The sequence below is a fragment of the Marmota marmota genome, unplaced genomic scaffold, assembly GCF_001458135.2.
Source record: "Marmota marmota marmota unplaced genomic scaffold, marMar, whole genome shotgun sequence".
In the NCBI taxonomy this organism is placed as follows: domain Eukaryota; kingdom Metazoa; phylum Chordata; class Mammalia; order Rodentia; family Sciuridae; genus Marmota; species Marmota marmota.
In genome coordinates, this window is record NW_025999982.1 from 34,559,271 (window position 1) to 34,575,901 (window position 16,631).

Here is a 16,631-nt window from a genome sequence, read left to right on the forward strand (position 1 = left end):
GGGAGGGTGGAGGATGGGAAAGGCAGCGGAGCACAACAGACACTAGTATGGCAATATGTAAATCAATGGATGTGTAACTGATGTGATTCTGCAATCTGTGTATGGGGTGAAGGTGGGAGTTCATAACCCACTTGAATCAAAGTGTGGAATATGATATGTCAAGAAATTTGTAATGTTTTGAACAACCCACAATAAAAAATTAAAAATAAAAAAAAAAGATATAGTCACATACAAATATACAAAAAAAAAATGGCTAGTGTCTACTAGGGCTTTTATGATTTAACCTATGCCTTTTCAAATGGGTCTGGTGTTTTATTCTTTCTATAATGATAAGGCAAGTTTCTTATCAAATTCCTCTTTTTTACTGTTGTTTTACAGTTTCCTCCTTGTCTTTGGTTGCTTGATTTTGTCCGTGTTTTCTACCATCCCTGAGCACACGAAATTGGCCTCAAGTTGCCTCTTAATTCTGGTAAGTGAAAATACATGAACAAGAATATGTATAAATTTTATGTCATATAATAATAACTGTCTATAACATTTATGCTATGCATTTTATCCTACAGAAATATCTAGCTAGAAAAAAAAGAATATTACTAAGAAATATGAAAGTTTCAAAGATCACTAAAGCATTTGCCCACCAGTTTAACCTATAGTCAATCCTCAGGAATATACTTTTAAATTCAGGATTGATATTATAGAGCAATAGCTTGTGTTATAGGCACATCATAAATATAAGGCAGTATTTGATAGAAGTTTTAATTTTGTTTACCTATGCTAATAAACAAATTATAAGAAAAGTTAGTATTCATGAAGTATCTCATTATTGCTAAAAGCTACAGGGGAAGACAGCATTTTCTAATAACCTCATTTTAGCAGTAGCTAAGTATAATTGGCCAGGAACTGTGAGATTATGGCACCTCATAAGAAAACAGAAGGCTCCTTCATGTTCTTTTCAACTGACAGACTATATTATGAGTTTTGCTGCTAATGCAGTTACCTGGTGAAAAATTCTGCAGTTTGCTCTGTTTCCATTTTGCTGTCAATCCTCAACCACACAGAATTACTTGATTCATTTTAAAATGGAAAAAGACCCCAAGATATTTTAGTGTGAATTATTCTGGGTCTTTTAAGCTCTTATACCTTCTATTACAACTGAACTGTAGCTCTGTGTACTCAAATCACATATGATTAAAAGTTTGATTCATTTACATCCATTTTAGCCTGCTCACTTCGTCCAAAATTATCAGAATTGACAGTCTCAGAACCATCTAAATGAACTGAAATAACTCGTTTCTGTAATGCTACTGGACAATGGAGGAAGGAGGGGAGCCCAATTAAGATGGTTTGTGTGCCCTAATAAACAGAGTTTGGTTATACACAGCAATAACCATTTACTATAGAAAAAAAAAGTTATTGCTATGAAGGTGGAAACTGAAAGACTTCAACTCACATAACCTGAGAAGAGGGCAGATGCTTTTCTTACCTTTACTTTTAGATGGCTAGTTTGTGCTTGAGGTTGGCAAGAAATCATCAAGCATTTGGGTTCAGTATTAGGGGGGAAAGTATTTTTTGAGTCTGGAACAAATCTATCTCAATTTGTTTCCATAAAAATTGTGCTCAGCAGTATATTTCTAATGTTATGGTTATTGTTTCAAAACCCAAGACAGAGAACAGATAGACCAAAGAGCACATTGGAGAACTGTTCCATTTACAAGGTTTACATTTGGGTAGCAAGTGGGATTTTAGCCTTGTCCACCCCTTTGATTGCAACAAGTGATCTGAGCCCAAGGTTTAAAGCACAGCTGGTTTTATGACCACATGCAGAACTGCCAACCAAAATTTTAGATTTAAAATATAAATCTGACTTTCAGACTTGGGAACATGAAAAACTGGATCCACTATATGACCATTAATATATACTAGGAATAAATAAATCATCATTAGGAATCTCATAAAAAGGTTTCTTTCATAAATCAAGAATCCAAAATACATGGGAAAGAAAGAGAAAAATACTGGGGGGAAATGCTGGGGAGTGATATTGGCCAAATTACATTGTTATATTGTGTGCATGTACAAATGCATAACGATGAATCCCAGCATTATGTAAACTATAATGCACCAACAAAAAATATGACAAAAATAATTCAAAATGTTAGGTTGCATCCTTCAAATCTCCAAAGTATGTATTTACTCATTGCTAATTAATTTCTAAAGACTCTAAAGAAACTCTTAAAACTTCAAAGACCAAAATTGACCAAAACCTTGACTTCTTAAACATGATGAGCAATGAACAACTGATCAAAATTTAGTAATTAGAGTGCATTTTAGTTGATAAAATATAGACATTGTCAATTATTTTTTCCAAGTCAGGGAAAATGTTATGTTGCCCATGCTACTCCTTGGGCTTAAGTGATTCTCCCATCTCAGCCTCCCAAGAGGCTGGGATTAGAGACACGCACCACCACACTCAGCTTAAAGTCATTTTTGTATACTTTGGGATCCATTGTTGTGAACAAACACCAGAGGAGTAATTTAGAATTACATATAAATCACACATCACAATTGTGTATTTTTTCATAGCCTGTCCTTTTAGGGTTTTTTTTTTTTTAAATGTGCTCAGAGATTTCCTATAATTCTATTTCTGGGCAAATAAAAGGTACCCACACTTCTGGCAGGGAGCAGACTACAAGCAAACCTGGCCCTCAGACAACCTCCCAGGGCCTCTCTGACACTCTTTTCCACCCAGTTGTTTCCTTAGGGCACCAAGGTATGGCATGCAGGTCATTTGGATGTTGTTTTGCTCACCTTCTAAGGCCCTGTGAACACTTCAGCTCTCCATCCCATAGATTAAAGAGGCTCTTGTCATCCTCATCCAGAATTATATGCCCAAAGCTACTTTGTAAATTTGAAGCTGCATATTTACTTCAATTACAAGCCAGATTGGTTGCTGCCTATGCGAATTTGCTCATTCATTCTTTTCATTTGGGTGAACTAAGGTTTCATTTTATATACCCACTCCCTTTATTTCTTTCCACAGAAATAGCAATTTGTGAATTTAAGAATGTGATATAGTCTCTGTAGCCAGGCACCATGAGTCCAAATTCCATTTCTGCCACTTTTTAACCTCTGTGATTTGGGGAAAAAAAATTTCTCTGTGTCTTAGTTTTCTCATTTGTTAGAAGTGGATAGGAGACAGATGTGGTAACACACGTCTGTAATCCCAGAAATTTGGGAGGCTGAGGCAGAAAGATCACAAGTTCTAGGCCAGCCTGTGCAATTTTCCAAGGCTCTGTCTCAGAAAAATAAAAAAAGTTTGGGGTGTAGCTCAGTGGTAGAGAGCCACTGGGTTCAAAACCCTCCCCCCCCCCAAAATAGGAGACTTAAGGTGGGGGCACATACCCATAATCCTCCAATGATTCAGGATGCTGAGGCAGGAAAATTGCAAATTTCAGACCAGCCTCAGCAACTTAGTGAGGCCCTCAACAAGTTAATAATACCCTGACTCAAAATAAAAATAAAATAACTAGAGCTGGGGTTGTGGCTCAGTGATATAGAGCACTTGCCTCACATGTGTGAAGCCCTAGGTTCAATCCTCAGCACCATATGAAATAAATAAAATAAAGGTATCGTGTCCATCTGCAACTAAAAAATAAATAAATAAATAAATAAAAGAAGTATACTGTAGCTCAGTGGTAAAGTGTTCCTGGGTTCAATCCCCAAAACCGAAAAAAAAAAAAAAAGTGAATAGGAGGATTTGGGAAAGAAGACAGAATAAAAAGCACCAGGACTGGATCTCCCTACCTAGACAACAGTTGCACTGGCAGAATCTGATGTAACTGTTTTTGGAACTCTGGGTTCTATTGACTGCTTTCAATTTCTAGAGGAAGAGTTGGACAGTAAATTATAGTCAATTTTAGCTCTAGCACAGTGGCCGCTACTGGTCCCTCATCCCAGCCCATAGCAGACAACTGTGCCTATGTTCCAGAAACAGCCTGAACACTGCTTGTAGGAGCCAGGATGGGAAAAAGGACTCTGTCCTTCAAATGTCAGAGACATGTGCTATTATTGTTGATTACTGCTTCTGATCACAAAAATTCAGACAAAAGTTGGCAGCTATTCTTGTTATGCCTCCTATATTATTACAATCTCCTCCAGCCAAAGGGTCTTTAATGGAACTTGAAAGGTAACCTTCTCTTTATTTTTATTTTTCCTCTTTTTGAAACCAATCTACAAAGATAAAATTTTGTGTCAGCAATAACTGAAAATAGTGGGGATGAAGAAGTAAATTAGCAAAGTTTCACGTTATCAAAGTTGTGCTGGTATAAATTCAACTTAGAGTGATATAACTTTAATATGTTAATAATCCCTATGGTAACCACAAAGAAAATTATTACAGCATATACACAAAAGGAAATAAGAAAGAAATTTAAACATTTCACTGCAAAGAAAAAAGAAAAAAAGAACTAAACACAAAAGAATACTGTAATGTAGAAAATGAGGGTCAAAAAATGCTGTAAAGTATATAGAAAATAAATAGCAAAATGACAGAAGTAAAATTTTTCTTATCATTAATAACTTTAAAGGTATATAGGTTAAAGTTCCCAATCAAAAGACAGTGGTTTGAAGAATGGATTAAAACATGATTAAATTCTATGCTGATAACAAGATATTCTACTTTAGATCCAAAGGAAAAAATGGAAGTAAAAGGAGAAAAGAGCAGAGGTGGCCACCATACCAAAATCTGACAAAAAAAAAAGCTTTAAATCAAATGTGGTTTTGAGAGATAAGAATAATATTATGTAATAATAAAAGTTCTGATACAAGAAGATATAACAATTATAAATATTTACATACATTATAACAAAACATCAAAATATATGAAGCAGAAAATAACAGAATTGAAGGGAGAAATAAACAGTGCTACAATAATAGTTGGAGATTTCAACACTCCACAATCAATAATGAATAGAATAATCAGTCAGAAGATCAGTGAGGAAACAGAAGGCCTGACACAGTGAACAAACTAGACGTAGCAGACATGAACAGAACACTCTACCCAACAACACGCACACACATCTTCCCCAAGTACATATGGGACACTTTATAAGACAAACCATATGTCAGTTCACAAATTAAGTCTTAGTAAACTATAAAAGATGGATATCACACAAAGTAGCTTCTCATACAATGATATGAAGTTAAAAATCAGCACCAGCAATAAAACTGGGATATTCACAAATTTGTGAAAATTAAACCAATAACCTTACATGACCAATAGACCAAAGAAGATATCATGAGGACAATCAGGAAATATTTAGAGGTTTGAAAACACCAAAGATCAATTCAACAGCCTAACTTTACAGCTTATGGAAAAAGAACAAGTTAAACCAAGGACTAGCAGCAGGAAAGAAATGATAAAGGTTAGAACACAGACAAATAAAACAAAACAGGAAAAAAATAAAACCAGTGAAACAAAAAGTAGGTTCTTTGCAAAGATCATCAAAGTCAATAAACATTTAGCTAGATAGGCTAAGAAAAAGGGAGGATTTGGCAGAAACTCAATGATTCTATAATAATAGGAAGGATTATAAGAGAATACTAAGAATAAATTTAATAAATGAAACAAATGAACTCCTAGAAATACAAAACCTACCACGACCAAATCATGAAGAAATATAAAATCCGAGTAGACCTATCAAGAACTGGTAAGGAGATTCTGTGAATGATCCAAAATCTCCTGAAAAAGAAAAGCTTGGGACCTATGACTGCACTGATGAATTCTGACAAATATTTAAAGAACTAATAGCAATTCTTCTCAAACTTTTCCAAAAATTTAAAAGTGAGGTAATATTTTCTGATTCTATCGAGTCATAACTACTTTGATACCAAAGCCAGAGATACTACAAGAAAACTACAGACTAATAACCCTGTGACCATGGATATAAAAAAAATCAACAATATATTAGTAAACCAAATTCAACAGCATGTTAAAGAGATAATATACCATAACCAAATGAGATTTAATTCTGGATAGGAAAGCTGGTTCTACCTGGTGAATACACCACTTTAAGGGAACCAGCCATGTTATCTTTTCAATAGATGCAGAAAAGGCATTTGACAAAACACAACACCATTTCATGATAAAAACGAAACACTCAACAAAGCAGGAATAGAAAGAAACCACCTCAACATAATAAAAGCCTTATATGAAAAACACACAACCAACATCATATGCAATGATAAAAGACTCCAAGTTTTTCCTATAAAGTGAGAAACAAGACAAAATGTTTTTACCACTCTTATTCAACATATTACTGTGAGTTCTAGCTAGAGAAATTAGACAAGTGAAAGAAATAAAAGGCATCCAAATTGAAAAAGTAAAAGTAAAATTAATTCACAGATGATGCAATGTTATATGCAAAAAAAATCTTCCATAAAAAACTATGATATTATAAGTGAATCCAGCAAAATACCAGGATATGAAGTTGACACACAAAAATCAGTTTCATTTCTATATACTAATGCTAAGTGAAGTTAACCAATCCAAAAAAAAAAAGCCGAATGTTTTCTTTGATATAAGGGGAGGCTGATTCATAGTGGGATAGGGAGGGGGAGCATGGGAGGAATAGACAAACTCTAGATAGGGCAGAGGGATGGGAGGGAAAGGGAGGCGGCATGGGGTAATTAATGATGGTTGAATGTGATGATCATAATTATCCAAAGTACATGTATGAGGATATGAATTGGTGTGAGTATACTATGTATACAACCAGAGATATGAAAAATTGAGCTCTATGTAATAAAAATTGTAATGCATTCTGCTGTTATATATAAATAAAAAAAGGAGAAAATATTTGCATGTCATATATCTGATACAGTATTAATATTCAGAATATATAGAGAATTTCTAAAATTTAACAGTAAAACAACCTCATTTAAAAATGAAAAATTCACCCAAACAGTGCTGAACTGCTCAACTACAGACTTTATTCTATATTTTTTGTTAATGAGCAAAGAACATCAATAGACTTTTCCCCAAAGAAGATATATAAATGTCCATAAGCACATGATAAGATGGTCAAGTACAAATCAAAATTTAAATGAGATACCACTCACACCTATTAGGATGGCTACTATCAAAACAATCGAAGCTGGGCATGGTGGTACAGGCATGTAATCCCAGCGACTCATGAAGCTGAGACAGGAGAATTCCAAATTCAAGGCCATCCTGGGCAACTTAGCAAGATTTTCTCACAGTAGAATTAGAAGAGCTGAGGATGTCTCTCAGAGGTAGAATGCCCCGGGGTTCAATTTCCAGGAAAGAAAAAAGAGGAGGGGAAAAAAGAAAGAAGGAAGGAAGGAAGGGGGTAGGAGGGAGGAAGGAAGGAATTACTGAATGTTTGCAAGGATATGAAAAACTGGAATACTTTTGCAATATAAGTGTAAATATGAAATTATATAGCCATGATGGGAAAGAGTATGACAGTTCCTTATTATGTAGCAAATTCACTTACGGGTGTACAGCCAAAGGAATTGAAAGCAGGATCTTTTTTTTTTTAATTTTTTATTGTTGGTTGTTCAAAACATTACATAGTTCTTGATATATCATATTTCACACTTTGATTCAAGTGGGTTATGAACTCCCATTTTTACCCTATATACAGATTGCAGAGTCACATCAGTTACACATCCATTGATTTACATATTGCTAGTGTCTGTTGTGTTCTGCTGCCTTTCCTATCCTCTACTATCCCCGCTCCCCCCCCCTCCCCTCCCCTCTTCTCTCTCTACCCCCTCTACTGTCATTCATTTCTCCCCCTTGTATTATTTTTCCCTTTCCCCTCACTACCTCTTGTATGTACTTTTGTATAACCCTGAGGGTCTCCTTCCATTTCCATGCAATTTTCCTTCTCTCTCCCTTTCCCTCCCACCTCTCATCCCTGTTTAATGTTAATCTTCTTCTCATGCTCTTCGACCCTACTCTGTTCTTAGTTACTCTCCTTATATCAAAGAAGACATTTGGCATTTGTTTTTTAGGGATTGGCTAGCTTCACTTAGCATAATCTGCTCTAATGTCATCCATTTCCCTGCAATTCTATGATTTTGTCATTTTTTAATGCAGAGTAATACGAAAGCAGGATCTTGAAGAAATATTTGTATATCCATGTTCATAGCAGTATTATTTACAAAAGTTAAAATGTGGAAGCAAAACAAGTGTCCATTGAGAGATAAAAGAATAAGCAACATTTATTACAAACATTCAACTACTATTCAGCCTTATAAATGGAAGGAAATAGGGACATGCTACATATAGATGAACCTCAAGTGAAATAATTCAGTCACAAAAAGAATATTGATGTATGATTCCACTTACATTCGATGACTTAGTCAAAGATCATAGAGGTAAAGTAGATTAGTGGTTTCAAGGTGTTGGGGAAGTGGGGAATGGGGAATTATTAATATGTGTAGTGTTTCAGTTTAATAAGATGAAGAGACTTGCAGAGTTGTGTGATAGCAATGATTACACAACATTATGCAATTATAAAACCACTGAACTGTATTTTAAAATGGTTAAGGGGTAAATTTTACATGTGTTTTTATGACCAAAAAAATGAGAAAGAATTAAATGAGATTTAAAATTCAAAAAAACTGCTAATAATAACATACCCCATTTCATATATTTATTATTAATATTAAATAAATTGAACTCTTAGAAATGGAGCCAGCACAGAGAAAATAATTGGAAGGCTAGCAAGTGTTACAATCACTGGCTTTTTCATATATAAGGACCTAACAGACACAAGAACAAGTGAACTGTGGAGTATTTTTAAATGCTACATGAGAGAAAATATTATACTTTTATAGTGGAAACATCTTTATAAGAGTCTTCTTACCACAATCAAACTCTGTTAATTGTGGCACTTTTCTCCACAAACACACTCATCTAACTAAAGTGACTCAATGGTACATGTATTCACAATAACCACTTATTTCTGGTGAGTAATGAAATGGATTTTTATTGTTGTAGCTTTGTGGTAAATGTATCTGATAACAGTGCTCATGGTTTCATAAGCTCTTCTCTCAATGTCTACATCTGTTGAGTGGAGCATTAGGCAGGGATCACTCCAGGTCTGATAGAGTTGCTGCTCTGCTTTCCCTCTGGGGATAAAATTTATGAACTTAAGAACATGTCTGAGAGGGGCTGGGGTTGTGGCTCAGTGGTAGAGCACTCACCTAGCACATGCAGGGCGCTGAGTTAGATCCTCAGCACCACATAAAAATAAAAGTATTGTGTCCAACTACAACTAAAACAAATTAAAAAAAAAAGAACATGTCTGAGGCTGTGTATCCAAATTTCAAGGACAATTTGAAGCTAATGTTAATTTATTTTGCAAAGTTGTCAAAACCTAAAGGGAGCTAGCATTTAAGTACATTTTATTTATCAGGATTATTGATTTATTGTTTAACAACAAACAAAAACACCTTACAATGTAAGTGTTATCCTCCCCGACCCCATTTTACCAAATGGCTAGATATATTATGCAAGATAATATACCAAGTACAAAAAAGAGCCATGATTTCTACCTAGACCTTGATGACTAAAAGCCCAGGCAATCTTCAAGACATTCAGCTACTTCTCATTCTCTTGGTTCTTTCAAGGTTGACAAATGCATTTGCCACCACTCAATGAAGCACTAAGGTATAAGATGTCTTTTTTGTCCCCTAATCCTCAAGTAATGCTTACAACACTTTCACCTAAAATAAGATAGTTTCGTTTTTCATAAAGAAATCCAGTTACTACCGGGCATGATGGTACTCCTGTAATCCCAGCTGCTCTGGAGGCTGAGGTAGGACGATCTCAAGTACAAAGCCAAGGAACTCAGTGAGACCCTGTCTCTAAATAAAATGCAAAATAAGGCTGAGGATGTGGCTCAGTGGTTAAGTACCCCTGATTTCAATCTTTGAGAATGAAAAAAGGAAGGAAGGAAGGAAGGAAGGAAAGAAAGAAAGGGGGAGATCCAGTTACAAAGTTATCATGAAGGGGTTATCAGTTTAGACCAGTGGATGTTCTTTGTATCAGGAATTCTAAATACTATTTTGCAAGCAATCAACAGCCCAACCCACCATGTAAATAATCAAGTGTAAAGTTTTGTCTTCTAGCCTCAGCTCACATCACTCAGATAAGCATTAGCCTATTAAATTTAACTCCTCTATTTCCAGGTTAGACTATTGTGGAAAATTTTGCCACGGCTATTTTTATTTTAGTAGCATGATGTTGTATGTTTTAGCATTTCATTTCCTGTGTTCTTGAACAATACTGTTGGTTAACATCTTGCCTTCCAGATTACTTGCAGGGGTTGGGGTTTAGCTCATTGATAGAGCAGTTGCCTAGTACCTGCAAGGTCCTATTTCAATTCCCAGGACCAAAAAAAAAAAAAATTAATTTTAACTTATTTTATTTTAGGCTTTTAAATGCAAATTGTTCATCACATTGAAAACAGACAACCTCTTCATTTAATGAAAGTGACAGATATTATTTGCAAAATTTTCATCAAAGGGGTAATTTCTAAAATTGCCCACCTATAAGTAATAGAAGGAGTACACTATCAATTTTTGTAAAATAGAGAATATGTCATGTATGTGCTCCTCCTGCTGTGTTAGAAAAACTCCAGACTCAAACATATCATGCTAAGCATTTGGATGAGTATTTGAACGCATGGTCAAGTACTCAGGTTTTCCCAAACATCTGGTTGTTTGACACCTTCTAGATAGAACATATGCATATTTGCTGCTTATGCTTCATGTAGCAAAGCAAACATAGATTTGCTGTTTCCTTGCATAGTGAATCAGTTCCTGAAATGTGTACAAATCCAATTTAAGCAGATCTAATTATATCTTAAGTACACTAGTAGAGCTTAGATTTTCACTAGAAAATCTGTAGTGAATCCCTTTGTAAAAATGAAGAGTTTCCTTGAATAGCTAAAACAACTACGTAATTAATCTGTGCTACATGTTTGTTTTCTTTTTTAACTGGGAGCATGTGGGTTTGTTTTAAATTACTATGTCCCTATACACTATATAACATGGTATCGAACAACTAAAGACATTGTTGCCATTTCCTGTCTACCAGTATTAGATGGGGGAAGGGAGAGAAGAATCAGCCACAAACACATTTGCCAGTCCTTGCAAAGTAGGGAAGGTTGCATATGGAATTGTACTGATTTGATGCAGAATATGATTACATTATTCTTTACATTTAAAGTTCCTGGTACTAAACATTGTAAGAGAGGATAACAGTGTAAGGCTAAGAATCCACTCAAGGGTATTAAATCTTATGTTTGTAAGAGAAATGATAGAGTATGAGATATTAAGCAATCACATATGAGAAATGAGTGATGCCTCTTTAGGTTTCTCACATCCCTATAATTTACTGTAGAAAACTCTCAGAATATCCCAAAGAACATTGAAAACTGCAATTATTTTCCTTTGCTTTTCTTTCATCAAGGAAAATGCAAATAAGCTTAAAATGATTCATGGAGACTAACGACCCTCATCAATCTGCTGATGACTGAAAAGAAAAGGCAGGAGTAGTTAAACACCTACACTGAATCTTAACTGAGGGATAATAATATAGTAAGTCAGTTTCCCTGTGAAAAGTACTTCAGATGTGAGAGGGAAGAGTTGTTTGAGTTTAAGAAAATGAAATTGTATCTGACAAAGGCAAGGACTGGCACTGCTGCCTGGTCCCACACTGTCAGCTCACAGTCTTCATCGTGTAGCTGCCTCCACTGAGACCTGTGTCCTGCCAGTCACAACCAGGTGAAGTCCCAGCTCTAAAACAAAACAAAACAGAAATTTCCTACGTATAAGAGTATGTCATTCAAGAGCCAAGTGGTGGCAGGGACAAACTTCATTGAGCTTAGTGTTGTTGGTTCTCACAGTGTTCAGAAGTCTCCATTATGAAAGCAAGCCCTTGACTTTGTCTGCCTCCATACCAGCAAGGTCAAATATCATGAGCTGACTATGCTATGCCATTCCAGGTAGAAGGGGCAGTACTAAACAGCTTCCCTTATATTTTGCTTCCAAATTTAATTGTATTGAATTTTGTCTTCCCAATTAATGATCTTGATTACTCACAAAGAGAACTTTGCATAATATATTTTAAAGCCTTTTTTTAAAGACAAGACACTTCCACATTTATGCTGCAAATATTAATATCTAACCAAATGATCTAGTCCATCACAGAACCTCTCTACAATATTTGTTTCAAGGATGAACAGCCCAGCAGACATCCTTAGCATAATCAATGAGCCACCCTCAACCAGGTCTACACAGATGCTTAGCTCTGTTTGAGCTCCACATAAGTATATTCAGCTGAGAGAAAGAGGAAAAAGGTAATCTTTACAAGATTGTTTTAGAAAAAAAAATCAGAATGCAAGACAGTTGGCAATAGGAATAACATTATTCCTTTACTACCACTCCATCCTTAAATCATTCCCACATTGGAAACTCCAAACACCTCCTCCTTCCAAGTATAAACTCTTTCCTCTTTCTTTAGCACTATTTTATATTTCTTTTATTATTCCTTTATTTAACAATATTTATGCAGTTCCCAATATGGACAAAGCCTCTTTTAGGATCTGAGGATATAGTAATGAACAGAACAGTCAAAGTCTCTTATCTTCATAGAACACACATTTTTTTGTGAAGAAGTTATAAACAAGCAAATCAATAAATTAGAAATTACAGTAAAAGGAAAGCAAGACAAAAGTAGAGATTATGAAGTCATATTTCATAGTCTTTTTGAAAAAAAAAAAGTCCACTGAAAATGGGCATGATTATAGCAGAACCTTGAATGAAGTGAGGCAACAAGGTTTGCAGAGATTAAGGAGAATATTCTGGGCAGATGGAGCTTCAAGGAGAAAAGCCCTCAACAACAATGTACCTGCTGAGACAAGGAAAGACAAGACGACCACAGCAACTGAAGGAAAATGAGCCAGAACAGAGAGTATAGAAAAATGAAGCACTTATTAGACTATAAATTTCTTGAGGATAGAACCCAAAGTTGATTTGGTGTCAGCATTTAATACAGTAGAATTGGGTGGCAATTGCCAAAATGCTTGATGAAAGAAGATACCCAAATTTAAACTAGCCAACATTGATATTGAGATCATCATAGTATCATGGTTATGGCATTAAATTTAAAACAAGCCAGATGTGGCACACACCTATAATGCCAGCAGCTCCAGAGGCTGAGGCAGGAGGATTGCAAATTCAAAACCAGCCTCAGCAACTTAGCAAGGTCCTGACTCAAAATAAAATATAAAAAGAACTGGGAGATATACTCCATGTTTGTATAAATATGTCAAAATATATTATATCCCATCTGATTCAAATATATGATATGTCAAGATCATTGTACTGTCATGTGTAACTAATTTAAACAAATTTTTTTAAAAATGTAATCATAAAAGAAAAAAAAAGAAATATATTGTCATGTGCATCTGAAAAGAACTAACAAATTTTTTAAAAGGGGTGGGGGATGTTGGGATGTGGCTCAGTGGTAAAGTGCCCCTGGACTCAATCCCTGGTACCAAAAAAAAAAAAAGTTAAAACAAAATATATAGCACCTGACTTTAGAATGAACTGAGTAGGGAAGTTATAGGGTGGATACTATGTAGGAAGCAGTTGAAGTCATTCCTATAAAACTCAGTGAAATCCTAAACCAAACAAACAAGCATGAACCAAAACAAGGCCACACACTAGAGCAATATAAGCAGGTTGGAGGTTAAAGCTAAACTGTAAGTCTGTCTAATTGATCTGTGCTTTTCAGAGAGTCAGGAGGGCTTTTCTCCTCGTAATTGAATTATTCTGCCTCTTTGGTTACTATCCAGCTGTGGTAAGCCATTCTTATAGACCGTGGCCGCCATTAGAAGATGGTGCCGGCTTCCACTGTGGCCTGTGATAAACAACTCCTTTTATGGAGAGTTGGCGCGCAATCCCTTACCACCCTATGAGAGAGCTCCACGTGGCGGCTTGGGATTGGGATGCAGGAGGCTTTATTAAGCTGTGCTTGGGTGTGTCGCGGGCGGGCGCTAGAAGATGTTACATGACTCAAGGCCTGAATAAACTGCTGAAAGAAGAATCCTGTGTCGTGTTTTCCCTTGCCGGCGAGGGGTCGCGACATCCAGCTGCAAGTCACTTGCCTCCTGTTAGACAGGCTGCTTATCTTCTGTGTGGCTCCATCTCCTGTTGCCCCTGTGGTTGGGACCCGCTATCATACTCTGACCTGTGTATCCAGACTGGATTTCCAAGTTAGTCTCTGATCCTATGGAGTTCCATCAATTTGGGGTTATTTCCCTGAGTCCTGCATATCTCCGTCCCTAATTTCCCCAAGCTCAGTTCTTAACTCACTGTGATTTTAATTCAAATACACATTAAATGTTTCCTACATTCCAGCCCCTGTGGTGGGGACTGGAGTCACAAATATGAGCAAGACATTGCCTTGTACTGGAAGAATTCATTTTCTAAACGATGTTACTATTTACAGCCTCTGATTCTAGAGAAAATCATGGGTTTATAAAAAAAATAATAATTAATGATGAAATTAGGAAATGAGAGAGAAATGAGTTTATCCTTTTAAAAAATTCCCTAAGACATATCTGTGCGAGTCAATAGCCCTATCTCATCATCTTTTTCTCCTGAAGATTACAAATAAGATGATTTTAAAAGCTATTTTTTCAATATATATCACTACTACTACTACTAATCATGCTCATAAATTAAATATCAGTTTGGTACTGTACAAAACCAACAGCTAGGTAGGGTGACTTCCACTGTTTCTCGTGAAGACACACACCAGAGTCACAATTAAGGTGAGAAGACATACCAGGCCTCTGCAAAGTAGATTAGAGAAGAATTTTCCAAGCTATAAATGGCAGCTTGACAAACAACATTACAGGCTGGATTCAATGAAAATGCTGCAGACCTGGCCTCCTCCAGGCCTATAAATCACAATGAATCCACAGAACATTACTGGAAAATGGAGAACAGAAAAGAGTCTGTGCAAGAGTTACAGGCCTCCAGCCTTGGCTCACAGAAGACTAATTGAGGAAGATATAGGGCTGCAAAACCTCAGCAACATGGGAAAACCTGGAAAGCCCTCCTTGCAAAAGAACACCGAAGAACAGCTATAACAAAGAAATGGAAACTGCAAGAAGTAACAATCCTCAGAAGAGGCCATGAGGATGCATGGAAAGTGGCTGCAGGGCAGGGGGATGACTAACTCTTATTCTCATTTCCTACCCCTTACCCTCCTGAACACTATTTTTCTTTTCTTTTTCTTTTTTCTTTTGGTGGTGGGGTAGGGGTAACCAGGGATTGAACTCAGGGGAATTCAACCACTGAGCCACATCCCCAGCCCTATTTTGTATTTTATTTAGAGACAGGGTCTTGCCAAATTGCTCAGCACCTTGCTGTTGCTGAGGCTGGCTTTGAACTCACGATCCTCCTGCCTCAGTCTCCTGAGAAGCTGAGATTACAAGCATGCATCCCCTTGCCTTGCTCTGAACACTGTTTTTCAAATCACATGGAATCAAGAACAAATGAACATCAAATGCAACCTTAAAAAAATACATTCTGCTGGACATAGATTACACGCCTGCAATCCCAGCAGCTCAGTAAGGCAAGAGGATCAAAAGTTCAAAGCTACCCTCAGCAACTTGCGAGGCCCTGAACTAATTAGTGATACCCTGTCTCAAAATAAAATATAACAAGGGCTGGGGATGTGGCTCCGCAGTTAGACACCCCTGGGTTCAATTCTTGGTACAAACAAAGAAAATTAAAAGATAGCAGGCGCTCTTGTGCAGAAGAGAAGCTGGTGAGCATTCCCATTCGCTTTGAATTAATGAATATTCACTGGAGAAGTTGTGAGTTGGTCACACATCTATGAATCTGGAGAATTTTCTGCCCTGAGCCAGTCAGCACATCTGCTTATCTCCAGCAAGCTGAGTCACTTGTCTCTCTAGTCTTGACCTGTAGCCCAAAGCAGGGGAGAATTGGATTCCCAGGGTCACTGTTGCCAGACAAGGATGGCATAAAACTGGCTGAGGCAATTGGGCTGTGTGATGAGGTCAGAAAGCTTGTTTGTTTGCAACGTCCTAGAAAGAGCTCTAAGCTGGAGGTCAGCAATGTGAAACATCAGGCAGTCCATTCAGAGGTCCACCACTGTAAGGACAAATGTTTCCTGGAGTCATCTCTGCAGAGTGAAGGAATTTTTTTATTATTATTTTGAGCTCCTCATTGATTCATTCATTCTTCTATTTGCCCATCAGTTATTCAGTCTGCAACTACAAAACCTGCTATGGCCAAAGGCATAGCACACATTCTATACCAGCTGTGCACTGAGATACTCATATGGTCCCATCCTTGCCTGTGATGGATCTTAAAAGTATTTTCCTAGATAAATCAAGCAGACAATTTGCAGTATTATGCAAATGTAGGCCTTTACAGCCTTTCAGCCATTGTGGATAATGACGTCAATGTAACATGGGAATGAGGAATTTTTTTTTCCTCCTGTTACAGCATCTGAGCAGAAAGCACATTGTCCTAGCTGAGTGCAGCAAGACTGT

The 16,631-nt window shown here is 36.6% G+C and overlaps 1 protein-coding gene across 4 annotated transcripts in view; it reads left to right on the forward strand.

The window, feature by feature from the left end:
- The first annotated feature begins 271 nt into the window (after positions 1-271).
- The window catches only part of Kcnq5 (potassium voltage-gated channel subfamily Q member 5), a 173,095-nt gene continuing 156,735 nt past the window's right edge, over positions 272-16,631 (forward strand). For 3 of the 4 annotated variants that reach the window (XM_048805683.1, XM_015487395.2, XM_048805684.1), the window contains exon 1: positions 272-469. In XM_048805683.1, the coding sequence (XP_048661640.1) occupies positions 287-469 (183 nt within the window). In that variant the 5' untranslated portion in view covers positions 272-286. The remainder of the gene's footprint in view (positions 470-16,631) is intronic. The other variant, XM_048805685.1, reaches the window with a different exon arrangement.